This window comes from Solanum lycopersicum, chromosome 4, assembly GCF_036512215.1.
Source record: "Solanum lycopersicum chromosome 4, SLM_r2.1".
Classification (NCBI taxonomy): Eukaryota; Viridiplantae; Streptophyta; class Magnoliopsida; order Solanales; family Solanaceae; genus Solanum; species Solanum lycopersicum.
This window is the reverse complement of record NC_090803.1, coordinates 19978041-20002044: the sequence shown is the minus strand read 5'-3', so window position 1 is coordinate 20002044 and position 24004 is coordinate 19978041. Positions and strand designations below refer to the sequence as shown.

At 37.5% G+C, this 24004-nt stretch overlaps 1 protein-coding gene and 1 pseudogene across 1 annotated transcript; one reads left to right on the top strand and one right to left on the bottom strand.

Annotated features, from left to right (window-relative positions):
- Positions 1-2779: 2779 nt before the first annotated feature.
- On the bottom strand, positions 2780-7133 carry LOC101246045 (uncharacterized; annotated as a pseudogene).
- Positions 7134-14661: 7528 nt separating this feature from the next.
- LOC138347984 (uncharacterized) lies at positions 14662-15842 on the top strand. Its single transcript, XM_069296590.1, has 4 exons — positions 14662-14746; positions 14829-15203; positions 15352-15441; positions 15663-15842. The coding sequence occupies exons 1-4, from the start codon at positions 14699-14701 to the stop codon at positions 15840-15842; spliced, it is 693 nt and encodes a 230-aa protein (XP_069152691.1). The 5' UTR covers positions 14662-14698.
- Positions 15843-24004: the final 8162 nt, after the last annotated feature.

Sequence of the window (24004 nt, the reverse complement as noted above, 5' to 3'; positions counted from 1 at the left end):
ACGCAACAATTATCGTGTAGAAGGATCAATTGTTGAGGGTCAAATTGCAGGGAATGCATTACATTGTTCTCTAGATATTTTAGTGATATGGAAATAACGCAAAATCGTCCAAATAGGAATTCTAATTCTTCTAACATTCACAAAAATAGCTTATCTATATTTAGTTGTCATGATAAACCACTAGCAGGGGGTTTCTGGACTAATTTGAATACTTTAGAAACCAATCAGGCTCATTTTTACATTCTCTCCAGAATTGTGAGAAAGTAAGACCTTGGATTGAGTAAGATATGGTTCACCTTTAAATCAATTTCTTATAAACACTAAACAATTATGTCTAAATTTTTTTCAAATCTCCACAAGTATAGGGAACATCTAGAAATTTTAACAAAGGAGAATAATAGAAATGTAGCAAAGAGTCACAAGGAGGAATTTCCTTTATGGTTTGAAAAAAAAGTAAAACCATTCATTTGATGATTTGCATACTTATTCTTTTAAATAACATTAATATATTTGTGATTTTGTAATTAAAATACTACAAGTGATACAGTTAAAGGAAAATGGTGATAACCGAATTACTGAAGAATTACTAATTTTGGCAAGACCTCCAGATCCTCGATTTTTTTGTTATAACGGATATACCTTGAATGCTCTCGATTTCGAACAATGGAATCTTAGCTAGGTTTAAAAACTTAAAATAGTGGTGTGGTTGTGACGAGTAATGAACATACAGGAAATATTGATTATTTTGGAAGGATAAGAAGAATTTTAGATATCCAATATATCAACAATAAATCCGTTATGTTTATCTCAATGTGATTGGTTTGAAGTTCCTCCTCAAGGTCGTAGTCAAAGTAGAGGTTACAAAAAAAAGAATATGGATTTGTCTGTGTAGATATAACACGACTTCATTACACAAGTGATCCATTCATTAGAGGTTCACAGGCTCAATCAGTGTATTATGTAAAACATGGTCAAAATGAAAAATGGCATTCAGTGATTAGGTTAAGACCACAACATTTTGTATGATCTTCCCAAACAAAAAGATGAAATGGAACAATATCAACTGATTGACTTAGTTGAAAGAGGAGAAACAATTCAAGAAGTAGAGTTGGAGCATGATAACATCAAAATAGAAAGAGAAGATATTGATGGAGTGAGTGTTGAAGCACCTCTAAATAACGAGGAAGAAGCCGCCTTAGTAGTTGTAGATGATCTTGATCACGAAAATGTAGATGACTTCAGTGATTCTACAATAGATCAAGATACTAGTGAATATGATGAAATTGTGGATGATGATTGGTTTTGATTTTCAAATTGTCATCAAGATAAAATTTGTTAGAATAAGTTTGTTCATAGAAGCTTTATTTTTCACTTACCGAAACAATTAATTTCTATTTTCTACTTTCCCCATATCTCTTTATATTTATTCTGAAAAACATTACTTGTTTCTCTCAATTTTTGAACATTATTTTATCACTTTATTATTTTGGCGTTGCTTTTGTTTTTTTAATTGCTATGTTTTAAATTCATGATTTGTACTTTTAACTAGTCTTTATTTGTATAATATTATAGTATGTTGCAGCTAGTTATGCAGTGGGATATTACTAGGTTTGTTGTTGTGGTGGTTGCAGCCAATCATGATGAAAAAAATGTATATTTCTAATGATAATAAAACTGTCGATGTAAGTGCAATCCCGCCTCCAGGTAAATTTATCCATTTGTTAAATTGTATTTTTTTTACAAATCTAGATCATATATGTTTCGTTTACATATATTTTAATATCTTTATGTATTTTTAAAGAAAAAAAGGAAGGGAAGAGGAAAGACAACACGGATTTCAACCCAAAAGAAACGTAAGGAAAATGAAAATGGAATGTTGAAGGTGATCATCCCACCAGATCGAACAGTTGCAGTAGGTCCTAGAGCTAAAGATTTTATTACCGAGCTCTATGTGAAAATACTCCATAATGCTAGATATGATGTGAAGAAATGGAAGGGAGTTCCTGATCTAGCAAAGAATATGATTGTTGCTTATATGCTGGTAATGTACTTTTTTCTTCGTATTTTTTTTTGGTTGAAATAGTAAATGGTTAGTAATGATATCTCTTATTATGTAGTTCTCTGTCTCTTATATCTTGTCAAGAAGCTAAGCTATTTGGCTTTCTTTTGTATTATAATTTATGGATAGACAATGCATGAATCATTAGTTGTGTTCTCTGTCGTTTTCTTTTGTTGAAATGGTAAATTTTTCATAGTGGTGTTTATGATTTTATAGCTCTCTGTATCTTTTTGTTGTTGTTGTTGGTATTTCTGATAATGTAATCTTCTCCTACAGGGAATTGTGGCTTCCCCTTAACTGCCAGGTATGGTGCTTCTCCCCTTTGTATTAAGGATGCTAGTCAATGCTTCTCCAACTTGATTTAGTAGCATCTATATGAGTATCCCTATACATGTTGTTGAATGATCTTACTGGAGCGAACCCTTAAGGATGGCATTTGTGCTTTTTCAATGTTTATGATCTTTCTCTCCATACTAGGCAATTGTTCAAATGACCTGAAGGTCTTCTTTTCAGTAGCTTTAATTGCAAAGTTAGCCAAGTAGCCTGCCATCTTGTTACCTTCTCTGTACATGTGATGTGTTGTACTGTTACCTAAATCTTTTTCGTTTCTCCTTTTATCTCATATCCATACTTAATAATTTTCATGATGTGTTTTTTATTTTGAATCCATAAAATCAAGTCTTCATTTAACTATATATAGAAATGACACTTAGAAACCTATCAACTAGCTCCAGAATCGAGGACATGTATGAGAGAATGTAGACTTATTGGCTTATCAGTTTGATGTGTGCCTGGGATGAAGAACTGAAATATGACTGTTAAGCAGACACCCAACTGAGCGATCCCATAAAAAGTGCAATTAGGCTTGGCTGCATGACACTGAAGACTCTTGAAGAAATGTTTTAAACTCACTTGCACTGTCATTGCATCTCCTCTCTCAAGTGTTATTCTTGTCCTTGACTGAGTACTCAAATTTTGTTCATCTGTTGGACTATGTGCTTGTTCTTCTATTACTGACAACTTTCGAAACTCAACGCCAAGTGTGATTAGGCTGGTAGAAACTTGCTGATGGAGATCACCATACATGTAATAGAAACATTAAGGACGTCACCGACATTTTTCATTTTCTCCACAAAGTTCTGTAACTGGTGCATGGGTGGAACTTGTATAAGGATCTATCAAGGGCTGCTTGTCATTCAAGTACATCAGACCTTGACAAGGACTTACAGATGAGCACATCTTAAATAACAACAGACTTGTAACATTTCGCTTCAAAAGTAAGAAAATGCATTGGTTGTTGAGAATGAGGAGGGGGCTTTTTTACCATCTTGATTAGTATGTGGTTAAGGGTGTTCTTTCCACCTGGAACTCCATTTTCACTAGGAACTAATTAATTATTTATACTATTTTGATTGCAGGGCACCTTTAAGATTCCGGACATACAACACAATCGTGATACCATTCTTCAAACAACAAGAAATGTATATCAATATCGTTGGAGCAGATATCATGATCATTTCAAGAAATTTTCTACAAAATAGGAGAGTCTGCAAAATATACCAATGATACGCTCAAACTTACTTCTCAAATAAGAAGTAAAGCGATCGTTTCAAGTAAATAACCCAACTAATGAGGTTGGGATCGTTTCCACGAGCAAAATTAGACTTAACTTCAATCTATTATTACTATTCTTCAGTCAATTACTTCCTTGGAAAGCAAAAATGATAAAAAGAGGGGTTTTCTATTTATAAATAAATGAAAATAACTAGCGAAATTAAAGGAGACAACTAACAGCTTCAAATGTTTGAGTTTAATCAATTAATCAAAGTAACAAGGGTTTACGTGTTTCCACAGGTTCATAATTTGATAATTCTAACTATAACAATTCTTTCCTAGTATCTTGCATGCAAAGTGATAAGTTATGTATTTCTAAATCCTTGGTCCGATATCTAGAAAACTTCACTCCGCACATTGGTCCGGCTACATGTGTTGCTATACTAACCCTTACCTTTACCTCATATTAAGCATTGTATACGATATTTGACTAAGTTATTATCTTGTACCAATCAATTCTAGCCTATTAGATAGTATACATTAAATCTATGTTGATAATTGTTTTCCTATTATCTACGTCATTGGTCCGGCAAGTAGCATTAAGGCGAGTTCTAACGGTGTCCATACGTTAAAAAGACTTCTAAGCGAAAGAATTATCAATACATGCAAGAGACTATTCTACAATTGTTATTTAAGTTATGTTTTACCTCATTATTCGCCTATGGTTCCCACAACACTAGTTATGGAGTTTAGTTACCCATAGTCATAATCACAATATTCAAATATATGATATAAGAATTCATGCACTTACTTCAATGAGAAAGAGTAAAATCCAAACGTTCACTTGATTAATCAATAAAAATCACCAACAATCAATTACTGAAATTAATTGAAGAACAAAGATTCTCTAAAAGTATAACAATAATCCTCAAGTCTAATCCACAAAAGAAGTCAAATAATAAGGAGTCTAACAAAGAGTCTAAAAATAAACAAGAGTCTAACAAAGAGTCCAAAAAGCAAACGTCTAACCCCAAAAATGAGGTTTTTCAAACTATTTATAAAACCTAATTAAATAAGGACTCTATTTGCTGGATATCTTTCAAAACGCAGCTGAGTCGACGAACCTCGCGACGGATCGTCGTGGTCACGACGGGCCGTTATGGATTCTGTTATCCCACACTTGTGCAATTTCTTCTTCTGCTCTCTTCATTACCCTCGACGGAATGTATGACAGATCGTCAGGCACAACGGTCCGTCTAGGGTCTCTGTTCCAAAACACTTGAACTCTTGGAATTTGGGTACTGGGACTATTTCTCTTATCTTCATGACGAACCAGCAGGACAGACCGTCATGGCTACGACGGTCCGTCATGCACTCCGTAACACCACACTTGGTTAGATTTTCCCATCTTTCTTCAGCAGCTGCACTACGATGCCACCTACGGACCGTCACGAGCACGACGAACCGTCACAAGCTCCATAGGTGGTACTTTTCTATATTTCTTGGTCAACCACCTCCGCATTTATCTTTTAGAAAGATTTCCTGCAAATAAAGAGAATCTTACACAAATATTAATACAAAAAGGCTTTTGGACACACTAAACTTAAGGAAAAAGCATTAAAAATATCGTGAAACCACGGTATATCAACACCCTCAACTTAAATTCATTGTTTGTCCTCAAGCGACGCAATATGACTCAATATAAAATCTTTGTACAATAGTATCCATGTTTTATCCTTTGCAATCATTTGGCTATCAATCCCAATCAATCTCATCATATTTATGCATGCTATCACTATTAGGCTTGAATTATGTGGAATCAGACCATGACACAAACTCACCATGCCCTAACACCTATCCTCTTCAACTTCTCACCGAGGTGCTAATATTTTCGGTATTGCAACTAGTGTCCTCACTTCAAAACAAAATCCTCATTTTTCACACAATGATTTCAGTTTGAGTATAAGGATTACTTTTCAACTCTCACTCTCAGAACAAATTCACACTAATTCATACATATTGCCATAAGCTTGCCCTTATTTATATTGCTTCAAGTTTGCTATACAACTCTTAGGATCACGATAGGACTTTCTTAGCTTGTTACATAGGCTCAGGGTCAGGTAGGGTATATTTAGGTATACTTTAGTGACTTTTTGCCTTCCTTGACATATCGGATAAACATACCACTTTATCATTTTATTTCGCCCAGTTTCTCATATTCTTTCACTTTGCTATTTTCCCTTCTTTCTTCATTTGTGTAAGTGACTCTCTTCTTTTCTTGCTTGTATTTCTTGTATTTTTTTTTTAGTTTTTCTTTACTTGAGTCGCTTAACTTTTGTTATTTCTCTCTCTTTGTTCTTTCAACCCACTTTCCAGAGCATTCCTCATAATAACCACCATCAACTCATGGCTTTGCCATGAGTCAAAGTATACAATACCCAAAGTTTGGTCAGGGTCATAATAAGGGTTGTTTACTGCATTAGCCACCCTCCACTTATGCTTTTGGAATAAGCTGAGGTGAACATGTCCAAGGAGGGACCAGGGCCAACAGATTATTCTCAGAAAAGATCAATTGGGGTGAAACAGAAAGGTCTAGTTTAAGCTCAAATCATTTGGATCAAAGAAGGATTAATTTCATTTTTGTTTTCTTTTATTTAGGCTAAAAATGGGCTATATTATACAAGGGCCTATGATCCTTTCCTAATTGTCTATTACAACTTACTTTTAGCAGGACTAACCAGGCAAATTCTAGCTCGGTACAAATAGAGGACTATTTAAATCTTCCTCACACTCACTTGACATCTTATTACTCTACCAGATTATCAGACACCTAGTTCAAATTTTAGACTTAGGGTCATGCAGTGGTGTACCTCTATGTCATTCTTAGAACCATACATTTATCAATTACTATGCCTAGTCATGCATCATTTTCCATTTTATCAGGATATCATTTTAGCCATCATGCTTCAGAATTAAACTATGTACACAAGATATAGACATGCCGGTTCAATAGAAAAAATAATCAGTCCCTTGGGCTAATAAAACACAGGCAAGAAAACCCCAAAAGAGGATAGTGAATTGGGCTACTCAGACTTCACTCTAGAACTCACTTTCCATTTACCCCACCCCCAACAAAAAGACATGCAATTGTACCCAATACATAGAAAATTGAGATACAAGAGTGGAAGGGAAGCAAACCTGGGGCGCAAAGCTCCAACAATCAACAAATTGGTGGGTTCGGTTCCCTGGAACCCACTACCTCTGTAGTCTGGATACCTTTAGTAGTGTCCACAGCATCGACAACATTATCAGCAGTGCCTCACGCTATCTCCACATTTCTAGAGCTATATGCCCCAGCAACTAACTCTATTGCCCTCATCTTGGATGCCTCCTCATCAACAAGCGAGGCTCTCCTCGCAGCCTCTATCTCACGGCGCTCCTTATTCCATGCTCGAGCCTCATCCTCCTGTCGACCCCTACGCCTCTTGGCATGCTCTCGAGGGGGAGGAGGTGGAATCATACAAGTGGCGAATAAGGCCACCTTCACTTGTCTTCAGCAGGCTCTGCAGAAGGGGCCTAAGACTCAGGCACCCTAGCCTCTAAGATCATATCAATGTCTCTGCGAAGACTGTCGATCGCAACCTGAAGGGTCATCAAATACACATGAGGGGCTGGCCGTGCTAGCACCCGCAACTCAAAAGCGTCCAAGCACTGATGGACCTCAGCGATATTCCGCTCTGTGTGCTGGACCATTCTCCACTCCAAGCGCTCTTCTGCCTCAGCAATAGACCTCTGTATTCAAGGCTGGATGTGATACAGAAGTGTAGCCATCTTTGCCTCTAATTTCTGGACCCTAGCAAGCGAGACCAGAGCGGGGAAAGGGGCTGAGCGAGAGGAGCTCGAGGCAGTGCTACTACCCGGAATAGACTCTCTCAGGGTAGTGTTAGTGGAAGCAGCCTGTGTAGCCGTGCGAGCCTGTGCTACTGTATCAGCCAGATTGTAACCAAGTGGAGGCAACTCTGGACGGGGCCCTCTGCGTGGAGCCAACTCATTGGCCTCATCCCTGATAAGGCCGATATCAACAGTGTTCATCGGGGTCTTGAGCTGATCAACGTGCCATATAGGCACACATATGGACCTGCATAGAGAAAATATCATGCATGGGAAAGGGTAAGTAGTTGTGACCTTAAAAGCCCTCTTGTGCATGACCGCCTGTAGAAGACAAGCAAAATCCACCTTAAACCCCGCTATCATCACCTCCATCAGTACTGCTAGATCCCATGTGACTATATTATAGCTGATTGTGGGGGGAAAGGCAGTGACGGACAATCAACCACAAAAACATCGCTGTGAAGGTCAGGTTAGCTTTCTTGATGGCTCCCTTCGGATCGGTCACCCAGTCAGCACCCTCTCCATCAACGGACAAGTGCAGGGCTATCCACCTCTTGGTGTTCTCTCTCAGCAATGGCTCACGCAGGAATTGTCCATCTTTGACAATTCACCACCGGTAGTCAAACTCGGCTGTGAGAGGGGTCCGGTTGGCATAAAAATTCTCGTTGTATAGATACCAGCGGATGGCAGGTAGAGAGATATCAACCTGAATGCCACGTACTCGGACATGCTCCAATGGGGCCTTTTTAGAGGGAGCAACCCGCCTATCTATCTGTGATCGGAGAGTAGCTACGTAGGAGGCGTAGAACTCTCGGACCAACTTTTCACTATAACGTCCCAATGGACACGCTTTTCACTCTAGTCGATGTTTGGGTGAAGAGATTGTAGATCTTTGGCATCGTTGGGATACTTCCCGTAAGGATCCGCCGCTCCAATGTAAGTGTCCGTGACATGAATCCTTTGTCATTCAGAAACTTTGCATCGAATAGACTTAATACTGCCTGTCGACACACCACCGATTGGGTTTGTTGGCAACCGGGGTGAGAGCACGAGTCGATGAACCGGGTGTGGATTAAAAACTATTTGCCTTATCATACGAGGCAAATTGTGCAGCGGTGGCGGGCGGAGGGACCTCAGCAAATCTAGAGGCTTCCTCCGACCATGAAACTCCTAAGGAGCCATACACTGCATCTTCATTGGTAGCTGACCCATAAGGTGTGCCGGTTAGTGTGCGCTCCTCATCAGACTAGGAGGCAGTGACTACGCCAGGATGCCACCTTCTTGGGTGTGGCTTTGGCAGCACGTGCAACTCGGGATGGGGTGGAAGTTTGTAGGGGCACGTACTCAGGGTCACGCTCATCATCAGAGCCAATGACCAGGCAGGCAGACGGGGCGACAAACTTCGATCGTCCGCGTGCGTAAGCTCGATCTTATTTTGGTGCCATAATAGATAGGACCTGTAAAGAATCAATATTAGTACTAGAAGGAGCAAACAATACAAGCAAAACCATACAAAATAAATAAAAGAGTTAAGATGTAATGACATTTCTATAGTAACAGTGAAACACGACAGACCAGGTGACAGCTCGTCGTGAGTACGACGGACCGTCATGGGGTCTGTCATGTCTTACTTAAACAATGGTTATGTGGAGAACCCTGAAGGGAAGTCTCTAACAAGTATGACGTTATATGCAGGACGGACCGTCGAGGGTATGACGGTCCGTCGTAGTTGTCCGTAAGAGGACACTTGGAAAAAGTATGGAGACCCTTAGAAGAGGGGTCTCTGATCGTCATAACGATTATGCAGGACAGACCGTTGAGGGTATGATGGTCCTTCGTAGATGTCTGTTGGAGGACACATAGAAAAGGTGAGAGACCCTTAGGAATAGGCTCTCTAACAACCAGAACGGTTGTGAAGGACGGACCATCGTGAGAACGACGGTCCGTCGCATGTGTCCGTTGGAGGACATTTAGAAAAAGTGAGAGACCCTTAGGAATAGGGGTCTCAGACACCCAGAACAGTTGTGCAGGACAGACAGTCGTTCCCACGACGGTCCGTCACATGTGACCGTTGGTGGACACTTGGAGGGAATTGGATAGTGGGGGTGTTAGGGATGTTGGGACGGACCCAATGACGGTCCATCGTGGATACGACGGTTTGTCATCGGGGTCTCGTTCTGTCATTCAGTGACAAAATTGGGGATGCCCCATTCATCCCGTATGACCCAAATGGAATTGTTAGTGTTTTAACCTACATTTGTCTAACCCAAATACCTAGTAAACTAGCAATTCTAAAGCACCTATTTCTAGAGTTTTAACACGAAATTTTTTTTGGATTCTCAACCTAGGTCAGACAGAATTTTATTAAAAAATGAACCCATCAAGAAGAACTAGGCTAATACTAATTGATAAACAAAAATGCAATGTAAATGAGTAGAAATCATAGACACATACCTGAGAATTTGAGAAAAACAAGTGAGGAAAGTACTTGGTGATCAAGTAAAGAACCACAGCGGCAGACTCCGACTAGTAGATAGTGAATTTTAGGAATTGGGGAATTTGGGAGAATGATCTGTTGAAAGAGAGGGGCTTATGAACTTGGATGTTTAAAAGGGAGGGAAATGGGAAGAAGAGTGAAGGAGTGGGGTGAAACTAAGGGGGTGGGGGTTTTAAATGTTAAGAATTTTTAAAAACCTCCATCCGGGTCTGGTTGTGTACGCTTCATTAATGACGCGATGAGTCCTCGACGATGGTCAGTCGCGTGTGCCCTAGTTTTGAAAATAACAGAAAGATGTACCTGGCACGACGAATTCATGCGATGATCCATCACAATCGTGACGGACCATCGATGTATCCGTCAGTGACTGCTGTAGAGTGATTTTCTGCAGAATTTCCTGGTGATGTGCCTGCAAATTTAAAACCCATTAGTAGAAAATGCTACCATTACTAAAAATAAAGAAGAAAAAAAAATATAAGTATTGGGTTGCCTCCCAGCAAGCGCCTGATTTAACGTCGCGGCACGACTAAGGACACTTGATTACTCAGCCTTCATAAAGATGGTATGCCTCTATCATTTCATTCACCGATGCAGTATGCCCAAAATAGAGTTTTATTCATTCTCCATTCATCTTAAACTGCACTCCCTCCTTGGTTTCTAAGTCAACTGCTCCATGAGGAAATACTGGGTCATCAAGTAAGGTCCAGTCCGTTTGGACTTAAACTTTCCCGGAAGCCAACGCAACCTAGAACTGTCTAAAAACACCAAATCCCCAATCATAAACTCTCGTTTTTCACTTTTCAGGTCATTATCCTTCTTCATCTTTTCTTTGTAGGATACAGCAGATACCAATTGGAGCTCACCACTCTGCCTTATGGACCTACAAATGTTGAAGGTCTCTTCTTCATTGTTCAACCGAATTTTCATCTGCCCTTTTTCCATATCAACTAAGGATCTACTAGTAGCAAGGAATGGCCTCCCAAGAATAATAGGCACTTCAAAATCGACTTCACAATCAAGAATAACAAAATCTGTCGGAAATATGAACGACTCCACTTTTACTTGCACATCGTGGAGTATCCCTATAGGCCTTTTCACTGTTCGATCAGCCATGAGTAGCCGCATTGCAGTGGGCTTTGGGTCACCCAAACCCATCTTCTTGTAAATCGAGAGGGGCATGAGATTTATATTTGCCCCCAGATCACATAATGCCTTCGCAAAATGTAATGACCTGATTGTACAAGGAATAGCGAATGCACCCGGATCTTTTTTATTTTGTACGAGAGATCTTGTAGAAGTAGCACTATAAAGCTGCATTCTATCATTATCCTCGAAAGTGACCGATCTTTTCATTGTAACCAGATCTTTCATAAACTTGGCATAATCGGGCATTTATTCTAGAGCTTCTACAAAAGGGACATTGATAGAAAGTTGCTTCAAGATTGTGATAAAACACCGATATTTACCATCCTCGATCTTTTTTACTAATCTATGAGGAAAGGGGGGTCGTGGTCTAGGCATGAGAATTACCTTTATAGGGACTTCTGCATCTTTTCCAGTGCTATCTTCTGCTTCACCACTACCCTCTACCACCCTATCATTATCCTTTCTCACCTTTTCCTCAATAGACGGCATAGGTGGGTCAATGGTTTGCTTACCACCCTGAGTAGTGATTGTCATACAGTGTGCATCATTTTTTGAATTTTGGATAGTGTTGCTAGGAAGAGTGCTCGGTTTCCGTGTGTTCAAAAATCGTAGATAATTGGGCCATTTGCAACTCGATCTGGTTAATCGACAGTATCGATATTTTGCCCAATACCCGTTAAATCACTCCTTAAGTCTTTAATGTGCTCATCAGTAGCATCGAACCTCCTCATCATTTTGTGAAACATATCCTCAACTCGAGCATACTATCTCCACCATCCCTAGGAGTAACTTCACAATTTTGAGGAGGGACATAGGGCCCATTCCTATCATTTCTGTTATCGTAGTTACCCCTGTTGAAGTTATTGTCGCGGTTGTAGTTTCCATCTCGGACATAATGACCTTCACGGTTATAGTTACCATAGATCCGACCTTGGTTCCCTTGACCTTGGCGCTAGTTATCCTGATTTGAGCCTTAGGCACTCGGTCAGAAACCCCCCGTTTGCTCATTTACAACATAGGAATCCTCCGCATAATAGCATTCATCATTATGTGGTGGTGGTTTAGACAAGTGGTTAACTGCATTTATCTTTTCTGTACCCTAGTGATATGTTTTAATACCAATCCAAGATCAGTTCTCATCTGAGCCATTTCTTCACGAATCTCATCTGTGGCAGGGTTGTGAGTGGACTACACTGCGAAGGTATTTCTCCCAGTATATGACTTCCTAGTACTCCAATCTTTATTGTTCCGGGAGATTTTCTTTAACTTTTCAGCAATCTCAACATAGGGACACTCCCCATAAGATCAACCTGCTATAGTGTCCAACACCGCTTTATTATTATCATCCTGTCCCCGATAGAAGTATTCCGTTAATGACTCATCATCTACACGGTTATTGGGGACACTTCTCAAAAACGAGGTAAATCTATCCCAAGAACTACTAACTGACTCTCCTAGTACTGCCACAAATTTGTTCACTCTATCTTTGTGCTTTAGTTTCTTGGAGACCGGGTAGTAGCGTGCTAAGAAAACGTCCCTTAGTTGGTTCCAAGTGAAAATTGAGTTGTAAGGGAGCTCAGTAAACCAAATAGCAGCCTCTCCCGTCAGTAAGAGAGGAAACACTCTTAGCCCTATTATATCCAAGTCCAAGTCAGGCCTCCCTACATAGCTTTTACACACTGCCCTTACCTTAGCTATATGGGCATGTGGATCCTCATAAGGTAGCCCTGACAAATAACCTCTAGCAGTGAGCATCTGCATCAGGCTACTAGTTACCATAAAGGTGTGGCCTGGTGGTAAAGGGGGCAAGACAAGAGGACCATCAGAGTCTGCTATATTGTCATAGCCTCTGTGGTATTCTTGGGGATGTGGAGCGGGATTGTGTCCCCTCTGTTGGTTTTAACCCGGAGCATCGAGTAACAACTGACCATGAACATCAACAGAAGCTGGGATGTTCTGGTTTGGATCATCATCATTAATTTCCAAGTTTCGATTCATGTTGCGTAGTGTACGCTCTAATTCATGATCGTAGAGAAACAAGGGTTTTCTTCCTCTCCGTGTATTTGGTATACAAGGAAGATGGTTCTGCAAGAATCAAAAACAATAAAATGAACTGAAATCAAGAAAATGTCAACTAAACTATAGTAATAAGTTTAAGTTAATCTAAAAGCTACTTTCCCCGGCAGCGGCCCCAAAATTTGATACGCTCAAACTTACTTCTCAAATAAGAAGTAAAGGATCGTGTCAAGTAAATAACCCAACTAATAAGGTTGGGATCGTTCCCACGAGGAAAATAGTTTAATCTTAACTTCAATCTATTATTACTATTGTTCAGTCAATTACTTCCTTGGAAAGCAAAAATGATTAAAAAAGGGGGGGTTCTATTTCTAAATAAATGAAAATAACTAGCGAAACTAAAGGAGACAACTAACAGCTTCAAATATTGGAGTTTAATAAATTAATCAAAGTAACTAGGGTTTACGTGTTCCCTACAGGTTCATAACTAGATAATTCTAACTATAACAATTTTTTCCTAGTATCTTGCATGCAAAGTGATAAGTTATGTATTTCTAAATCTTTGGTATGTCATCTATTTGATGGAAATCTTTCAAAAATGCGGATGGATTGACGGACCCCACGACGGATCGTCGTGGTCACGACGGTCCGTCATGCATTCCGTTATCACATACTTGTGCAATTTCTTCTGCTGATATCTTCATTACACTCGACGGCAGGTATGACGGATCGTCACACACACAACGGTCCATCGAGGGTGTCCGTTCCAAAACACTTGAACTCTTGGAATTTGGTTACTTGGACTACTTCTCTGATTTTCATGACGAACCAGCAGGATGGACCGTCATGGCTACGACGGTCCATCACACACTCTGTAACCCTACACTTGGTCAGAATTCCCCATCTTCCTTAGATGTTGCACTACGATGCCACCTATGGACCGTCACGAGCATGATGAACCGTCACAAGCTCTGTAGGTGGTACTTTTCTATATTTTTTGCACAAAAACCTCCGCATTTATCTTTTAGACAGATTTCCTACAAATAAAGAGAAACTTACATAAAAAATAATACAAAAAGGCTTTTGGACAGACTATACTTAAGGAAATAGCATTAAAAATATCGTGAAACCACGGTATATCAACCAACAAATGTTAATGAAACTGGATGGAAATTCTTGGTAGACTACTTCACTCTGATGAATTTAAGGTAGTTAAAATTAAAAATTTAAACCTTTTATACTTTTTGCTGTCTTTTTTTACTTATTAAATATTCATATCAAAATAGATTTTTAAACTTTAAATCAATGCAGAAAATGAGTTAATGAAACAAAAATAACAAGGCAAAAAGAGAAGTGAATCATATTTGTGGCAAAAAAACTTTTCAAGTAGTGTCTTATGAAGCGGTGAGATATATGTCTTTCTTTTGGTCGATTATTCTTACAAGTTTGACAATAACATAATTTCATTTGTTTTGACAGAGGGATACAACCATGGAAAAGAGCCAAATTTTCAAAAACTTTGGGAAATAACTCACATGAAGCCAAATAGGCAATGGGTTACTAGTGCTTCTGCTGAAGTCAATGTACTTTTTCTTTAACCTTTATTAATAGAGTGAGTTTATTTAAATTATATGGAGGATTAAAGTTTGTATAACCATTTTTTAGGACAAAGTGAAAGACGTTATTGCTGAAAAAATTCAAGAAATTGAAGAGGGTACCGATGTGGATCCTATTACCAATGCTGCATTTGTGCAAATAATGGGAGAAAAATCAAAGTACATTCTTGGTCAAGGATCTAAAATTAAGTCAGCAAGTAGAATATCTAGAAATGAAATTCAAGAACAACTTCAAGCACGAAAAAAGGAAGCAGAAGAAGAACGCTATAAACGAGAGAGTGTAGAGATCAAACTAATGAAAGTTAAGAATCAACTTGAAGAGGACCGAAAGAACCGAGAAGTAATGGAATTTCATTTAGTGCATGACCAAAAATTGTTAAAAGAGAGCATGATGGCGCTAGTATCTCATTTGAAGAATCCCAAGGTATTTATTTATAGTATACATCACTAAATTAGTAGACGTTTCATCTCTACATAATTTTTTTAACTCTCACTATACATATTCACGTCTTCCTCGTTCGATTCTTCTTTTATCGACATACTAAGTTATTAATTTTTACCATATTTAACAGAATGACCTTCCTGCTTCAATTTTCAATATCTTTACAACTTCAACTACTTCTAATGAGACAAGTTCTGCATGTCTAATGAATAACAATTGGGTAAGTAACTTTTATTTAAATTATTTCTCTTTTTAGTAAATATCACTATTAGGAGTATTTAGTAGGTAATAGTACAAATTTTTTTGGGCTATTAATTCATCTCCTTTTGTTAGTTGTATCTCTATGCATATCTATCAATCATTTTAATTAAATCAAACAAACTCAATTTTGATATATATTTACTTAAAGCTTATAATCTTTCTATTTATGAGCAATTGCAGGAAGATTTACATGTAAAGAAAAATCAAGAATCAAAGATGCGGAAAGAGTTGGATAACTTGAAAGACGTCTTGAATTTTGAGAAGCAAAACTTAGAAACGGCTATTTATGATTGTGAGAAATTCAACACATTATGCAATGAGAAAGATGTAGAGCTTAAGGTATTATTTAAATGTGATTAAATTTGATTTATCAAGGGGACAATCATTCATTTTATTCCTCCATTCTTTCATTTATAGGCTTCCCCAATACAGAAGCAAAACATAGAAATGCGACTTCAAAAGTTGAGTTCTCAAAGTTCAAAGAAAACTACTCCGAAAGAATTGGTTGACGCAAATAATCAGGTAATGCTAAAAACTATTATTTGGCCTTTATATTTTGTACATAATAGTATCCATAAAATACAAACTCATGTGACTTCACTAATTACAGTTCTTTGAAAAGAACCATGAAGAGCTGAAAGCTTGTTGTACGTTGCGTACCGTAGAAGAAACAAAAAAGAGGATTTTGAGTGAAAAATCATAACTTGAGGCAAAAATTGTAGAGATTGAAAAGAATAAATCAAGTGAGGTATGTTTCCTAAATATCTCTTATTTCACATTTCTAGCTCTAGAGTTGAGTCATACTACATTGCCTTCTCCCATCCGTAGTTTATGTTAATTACAATATTTAATACTAGAAAATTGTAATGAGTTGAAAGATTTATGAGATATTGGTAATCTTTGTAATTTTCAATTGCTTGATCGTGATAATACAAGGTTACATTGTCTGTCATAGGAATGCACAATTTTACAAATATGAGGCTTTAAGTATGCCTTCATCTTATTTGGAGTTATCTTATAGACCAAGGAATTTCAGAGAAGTTCTCTAGCTTTGAAATAATAAATATGGTGGATGGTTATCTTCGACTTCTTTTGATGAGATATTGTTTGCATTTGATTTGGAGAGTAGTATGCCAACATGAAGTTGATTATGAACAAAAAGAGTTATTAAAATCCCTACACATAGAGAGTTGTTCTTGTGATTTCACATTTAGCTATTTTCTCTTTTTAAATTCAATCAACGCTCTTGGTCAGGTTTGATAAGAAGGGAAAAAGGAAGTCTTTTGGAATCTAAAAACTGTTAAAAATTTTATTACTAAAGGAGATTAAGATTAATTTTGACTTCCTTTTGTTTATGTGACATTCTTGGGGTTGAAGGAAGTGAACAGATGTTTCTTTGCCAAATCTGAAAAATCTCGCTCTCTTATTTATACAAGTTATATAGTGTCTCTGATTTGGACATTTTCAATTGAAATAATTAAGGAAACTAAGGAGATTTATCATGATATTAATGTGTGTCTGGGTGTATTATTGAGTGCATTGATGTGAATATCTCTGTTTTTTTTAGATTTATATTTGTGTATTTTATAACTTGCTTTATCAAATTATAATTATATTTATCTTTTATTGCAGGATGAACATGCATAATTGAACTATTTCTTCTATACAAGTACTATTGGAAGATCGGACTATTCAAAAGTTATAACTAGCTAGTAGGATTAGAATATAAGTAATGACTTGGTTATTATTTTCTACTAAAAGTACAAACACATATAGAAGTATTTAGTTCTTTGGATATCAATCTTCATCATATTGACCTTTTCAAATTAATATTATTCTTAATATTAATATTTGTGAAAAGTTTCTAAAAGAAACGTGTGTTGTGTATATAGGGGCTATTCACAAATTGTTGCTAAAAGTATAGAAAATATTTGTATAAAATTTACAAAAAGAAAATGTGTATTATTTATGTAGCAACAACTCACAAATTGTTGCTAAATGTATCGATAACTATGTTTATTCCAACAAAATAATTGTTGCTAGAATCCTTCCTAACACATTACTAACTAACTTTTTGTCTTTTTTACAACAACTATTCTTGTTGGTAAAAAAAATTAATTTGTGGCAACACTGAATTTTGTTGCAAAAGTTTTTATAAGCAACAATTGTAGTAATGTAAGGCAACAATTATTTTGGTTGCAATAAGTTAGTTTTGACATCAATATATTTTATTGTTGAAAAAATTTTTGCACCAGCGTTTATTGCAACAACATGCAACAACTTTTATATTGTTGCCAAAAGTACTTTTTGCAACAACATCCTATATATAGAAACAAAAATAATTGTTGGGAAATGTCATTTTTCTTGTAGTGATACCTCATACTGTTGAATTCATATATTACATGGTAAACATGGATTTACAACTATTCAATGCATAAACCTAACCTACCTAGGCTCCAAACAATTTTTATAAATTTTGATTCCATTTTCCATCTTTTCCGGATATGCTACAGTGAATTTGGTCACAAACTCGCAAGATTCCACCATTTTTATGCTAGAAGGCTCCTTTTCCTTCTTTTCCCAACTTGAAATAATTTTTTTGAGGTTTTTAGGGTAATTTCAACCTATTAGGGTATTTCAAAATGATGGAGTATTAAATATTTTTCATAAATACAGTTCTGCCACACCAATCCCGCTTGGCATCTATTCCGATCTAGCAGAACAGAGACCAAGTTTCTCACAAAGTTCTTACCTTCCCATATAACAAAGGTTGGGCTCGTTACAATACATAAAAATCTACCACTCATTCGTCCTGGAATGACTATGGTTCGATAATGACGAACTCTCACTTTGGGATTATTCCTACTAGCGACACGACTCTTACACGGAACGGTGAAATTTTTGTGACTTCTAATAAGTTTGCAAAACAATAAAGGGGTAAGCACACTCTAGAGCGGAGTATTATGAAAACCATAAGAATAGGGAATAGGGTACTACGTTTCCCTGTTATGGGTATTTTAATTTGGCAAAGCGAGAAGATCGAGTTAACTAATTCAAAATTTTCGCCAAGCACTGCCCTTTCGAGCGACAGACTTGCCGCTAGAGTGGGAGATTGGGCAACAACAAAGGGAAAACAGAACCTATTTCCCTTACACTCTTCCCCCAAATCTCAGATTTTCTCTCAAATCCTCCTCCTCCGAGACGTTTGAATTACGATAAGTTTCCTTGTTTTCTTACTCTCAACACTTAATTGTTACGATAACACTGATTGCATGCTAAAATCAAATAAACTAGTAGGAATTTGGGTAGTTATTTAAATTTGAACTAGGTTGCTAAAAGGGTTAGAAAAACTTACTTCCCTTACATCCCTCACATACCCAATGTTTATAACACGTTCTGGGCGTAAGGATTCCGTAAAAACAAGGTTTAATCAATACAAAAATAGGTGGGGAGTTGAAAAGTTGCTACTCAGAATTGGACACAATTTAGGGGTTATTTGATTGAAATAATTGCTTATCTATGTTCTAGGATAGTAAATATACTATGATATGTTGAAAAACTGATAAAATAGGGATTTGGGACGAAAATATAAAATTTTAGCGTTTGGATTTTGTCCCAAATGTAGGCCGCTTCAGCGACCTGTATCATCCCGCTGTAGCAGGACGATTGCCTCTGCAGCGAGATGGCCCAGTCCAGTATCTGGCTCCCTTTTTTCAAAAAAAATTCTTTTCGTTTTTGGCTTCCATACTTGGTCTATATTGTTCTAACTTTTCTTATATCCCACTGGTTATCCCAAATGGCTTGTCAGAATGATGATAACACCCCCTTCATCTGGTTCCAGATATCAATAGTCGGGAGAGGCACAATGACTATCGCACAACTGGTTTTTGCTTCGAGAGGGCGATGACACTTCATAAGGTGGAGTAGAAGGCTCCTGGCTTCTATGCTCGATTGATCGAGTTTGGGTAGCTTCTGCTAACTGAGGCTCCCCCGGATGACCACTCTACCTGGGTGAGAGGGTTCTATGCTATCCTCCCTACCATGAGCTGGGATGTTCCTTACTCAGTTATTCGCATTCGGGGATTTGAAATTCCATTGAATTCCACTACTATTAATGAGATGTGAAGGTGCTACAGGTCTTAAACTTGGAGTTTGAGAAAAAGCTTAGGGAGATGGACCTGGAGTGGCTGCGGGACACTATTGTGGATTCCGCAAGACGAGATCAGGTTTACTAGGCTACATCAGAGGGCATCACTGGGGTTGACTAGTCACCAGATACTAAGAAGTGGCTACACTTGGTATCTATGAGGATTTTCCCGTCGAGTAGCTGTATTGTCGTCACTTATCCTCGGGCTCTGGTGGTGGTGTGCGCTATACCAAGGCATTCAGTCGGATGGGGGCACAAATTATCTCAAAGTGGAAAATGTTCTATCGAGTCAACAAGAAGGCCTTCTTCCTTTCTGGTCTTATCACTTCCTTATGCAAGCGGCCAAGGGTGCCCTTGTTCGATGCAATCAATATATTGCCTATGGATCCCCCTATCCACCCTCTTTTGGTTCTTTTAAGTTCTACTCTACAGGAAAAAAAAGGAGGATCATCAGAGCTAGCAGCAGCAGGGCAGCCGAAGGTTCTGACATCGAGGACCCACTTTCTAGTGCATGGGTGGAGGAAGATTTAACGGCTGTCCGATGAAGGATGGGGAGCATTCCTACTAGCCCTCTGTGGTCCCACCCAGAACTGCTCTGGAGGTTTTCGGTTTCTGTGCGCAAGGAGAGGAGGAAGGGCATGGTGAGGGATTATTTGATGGATCGGATGTAGAAGACTATTAAGGCCATCTTCACTAGTGTGGCCCTAGCCGAGATTCCCAACTAGAACCGAGGGATTTCTACTAGCTTAGGATGTTGAAAGAGGCCTAGGCCGGCTTAGAGTGCCCCGAGGACATGGACTCTGATGTGGACACCACGCAGTGTAAGTGTCCTTGATTTTCTTTCTTTTTCGACTTACTTATGAATATTTTAAAACACTTGTTTTTATCTTTACTCTTTAATAGTACTAAGTTTTTGTAGCACATCAATGCTTATGTTTGTTTGTTTGAAGCAGCCCATTTTTAATTTGTAATCACTCCTAGTTATTACTGTTGTTGAACACTATTTCAGGAGTTGCAGAGGATTGGTTCAGATTCATTCTGGGTTGTTATTTGAAAACAGGGAAGAACGGGGAATTTTGGGTGAGGTCTTGTCCCTCTCTATCCCGATTTAGAGGGAAAATCATGTTGTAGCGGCACTACGCCAGCGGCGAAAATCCTGCTCCAGTGGTTAAGACGAAACAAGAACCTTAACAGGAATCTCTGGGTACTTTTTCACTTTCCAATTTTTTCCGACCTTTCTTTTTACCATACCATGGGGCTTCTCAATTTATTCGACTAGAATATGCGAGGTTCGAGTTGTAAAGCGGAAAATAACTTGACTACAACCTACACATCCCAGGATACACTTAGACATTACAACCTGCATAAAACTAACACTTTAGTGACTAATTTTAGGCCATCTAAAACTACTCCCACATACACAATTCATTTAACGAGGATTGTACCATATGAATAATAACAACAACGCATAAACAGTCCAATTCTAACAAAAACCACACATTTCCAATTATTTTTCAGGCTGCAAGGAAGCACACATTCATCGTTTACTAGACACAACATACACACAATTTTAGTTTATTAATTAGTTCATCCTATAGATAACCCTTTACGATTATCCATGTTGTTTATCGCCCCTAGAGATAGATAACAATTAAACCTTCCTCATCATCATCAAGATACCATGAATCAAGAGATACCAATTGGACTCAACCCATACCACAAGCGACACTTGCATGAAAGGAGTAAATGAATTGAAAAAACTTTCTAGAATGTTTCCTAGCCTCTTGTACATTAGATGTGGACGACAACACACCAATCTAGAAGATTCTAGTACACATTTTGCTCTTGTAATCGGACCGTGTGGCAACCTACTCTAACACCTACATAGGAGAACCTTCATAACCCAAGAACTAGAAAGCATGTGGAATTTAAAGAAAACGAAGGCAAGCTAAGAAAGTTTAAAAATTAACTCATTCGAAATACAAATTGACTAAATTATATTAAATAGTTTACCAATTCTCAAGGACCTAGTCTAACAAGTACAATATCCACTAAGAGAATAATAGAGTCAATTAAACAAGAGACACAACTTCCACCATGACAAATGAAAAGTTAAAGCCACTGGAGAATTTCTTCTTCACCTAAGGAAACATCACCAATTTTGCATCCAGATTACGTTAGAAGACATATCAAGAGTACTATCAGTACAACCACATATACAGGTAGGCACATCGCTCAACCCGACGCCCACCATATAATATATGAACTGAACAATAAAAGATCGTGTCAGGACTCCTCGCTTCTCCACCCTTAGCCTTTTCATTAAACGCCTTCCAATTAACACTATATTTTTCCTACGAGTTTACAACCTAAATACGCTAACCACCTTATATACTACGAGTATCGCTACCACACTTAAGACTCTATTAGTTCATAGCTTAACAATACTAGCCACTTTGTATACTACAAGTAGCACTACCACCCTTAAGGTTTCATTATATCATACCTTAAGCACACTAACAATATTGTATACAACAAGTACCACAACCACCCTAAAAATTCAATTAGGTCATAGCATAAACATAATGTATACTAAACATACCACAACCACCGTTAAGTTTCCATTAAAACGTAAATAAAACACCCCAAAGTATAGATACATATACACACCTCATGATATTGAGCATAACATATTTCACCGTACCCATTGTATCAAAAGTAGTTGACCCTCTCACGGGAGCAAAAGTCAAACTCTTAGTATGCCGAAACGTGGAAATTCGATCCAATTTTTATGACAAAACGTGGTAATCGATTCCAGTTAGTATGTAAAAATGTGGCAATCTGATCCAAGTTTTATGCCGGAACGTGGTAACCGATTCTAGTTAATATGTAAGAACATGAAAATTTGATCCAAGTTAGTATGCCGAAATGTGGCAATGTGATCCCAATCGCACATCACAATAACATATCGAGATCACACATCTAAGCAAAACTTTCATAGCATCGATAATTAATATATCTCTTTAAACAGCTAAGACCATTATTGCAACATGCATACATATAAAAGTATCACAACAGAACAAAATAATTGTATATCACAACATCATAGATTCACAGTCATCACCTAGTCGCATGCTTAATTACATATGGGTTCCCTCGATTTTTTCTTACGAAATTACACAAGTCAAATCCTAGTTCTTCATAAGGTTTGGTTACTAGTTTTTTTAAAAAAATAACTACAACTCTTTATCACAATCATCACTACAACGTTCAGAAATAGTATATTCCGAAATCCTTCCTCTAACTGGTACCATAACTTAACAAAAACTCATTCAAGATCACAAATAAGAACCTCGTTTGGTTACGGTATAAACATGACACTAACCCCATAAACATTGAATTATAACAACTTTCCACTGAATTTACATAGTTCACGAAGATCTACACATACCTCATACGGTTGAATTCATATATTACTTGGTAAGCATGGATTTAGAACTGCTCGATGCATAAACCTAATCTACCTGGGCTCCAAGCAATTTTAATTGGTTTTGATTCTATTTTCAATATTTACCTGATTTGCTATAGTGAATTTGGTCATGAACTCGCAAGATTCAAACATCTCTATGCTAGAAGCTCCTTCTCCTTCTTTTCCTAACTTGCAATAATTTTTAGAGGTTTTTAGGGTACTTTATGACCTAGTAGGTTATTTTAGAAAGATGGAAAAATAAGAATTTCTCGTAATTACAGTTCTACCTCATAAATCCCGTTTTAGCGGGGTAAATTGCCGTTGCAGTGCCACCGCGACATCACATCTATCTCCTTGTAGCGATACATATCCCAAATTTTTTGTGAAATTTTGCTTCTCTTAAATAACGACGGTTCGGGTTGTTACATCACCCCTCTTTCTTGACTCTCTCACTTTATACAAACACAAATGTATAAATTGTGTATTTGTTTTAATAAAGCGAGAGAAAACAATATATAAAAATATAAATGCATATATTTTCGTCCTATACACTTATAATTATACAAAAATATATTTTTCACTACCAGTTCTATTTTATCTTTCTCTCTTTCTCGCTTTATACAAATTACTATGTATAATTTATGTTGTATAAAGCGAGAGATAAACTTGATGTATAAATATTGTATATCAATTTAATTATATACATTAAAATTTTATGCAGATATACAAACATAAAGAACATCTACATATACAAACACAATTTTCATAGGCATAGATGTCCGATTTATACAAATCGTTGCGATTATACAAAGCAATTTTATACAAATCAAAGTTGTCTCCGATTTTTAGACAACTCTGATGCTCCATAGCAAATATAAAATTTACTATAAAGTGTATTATGCAAAC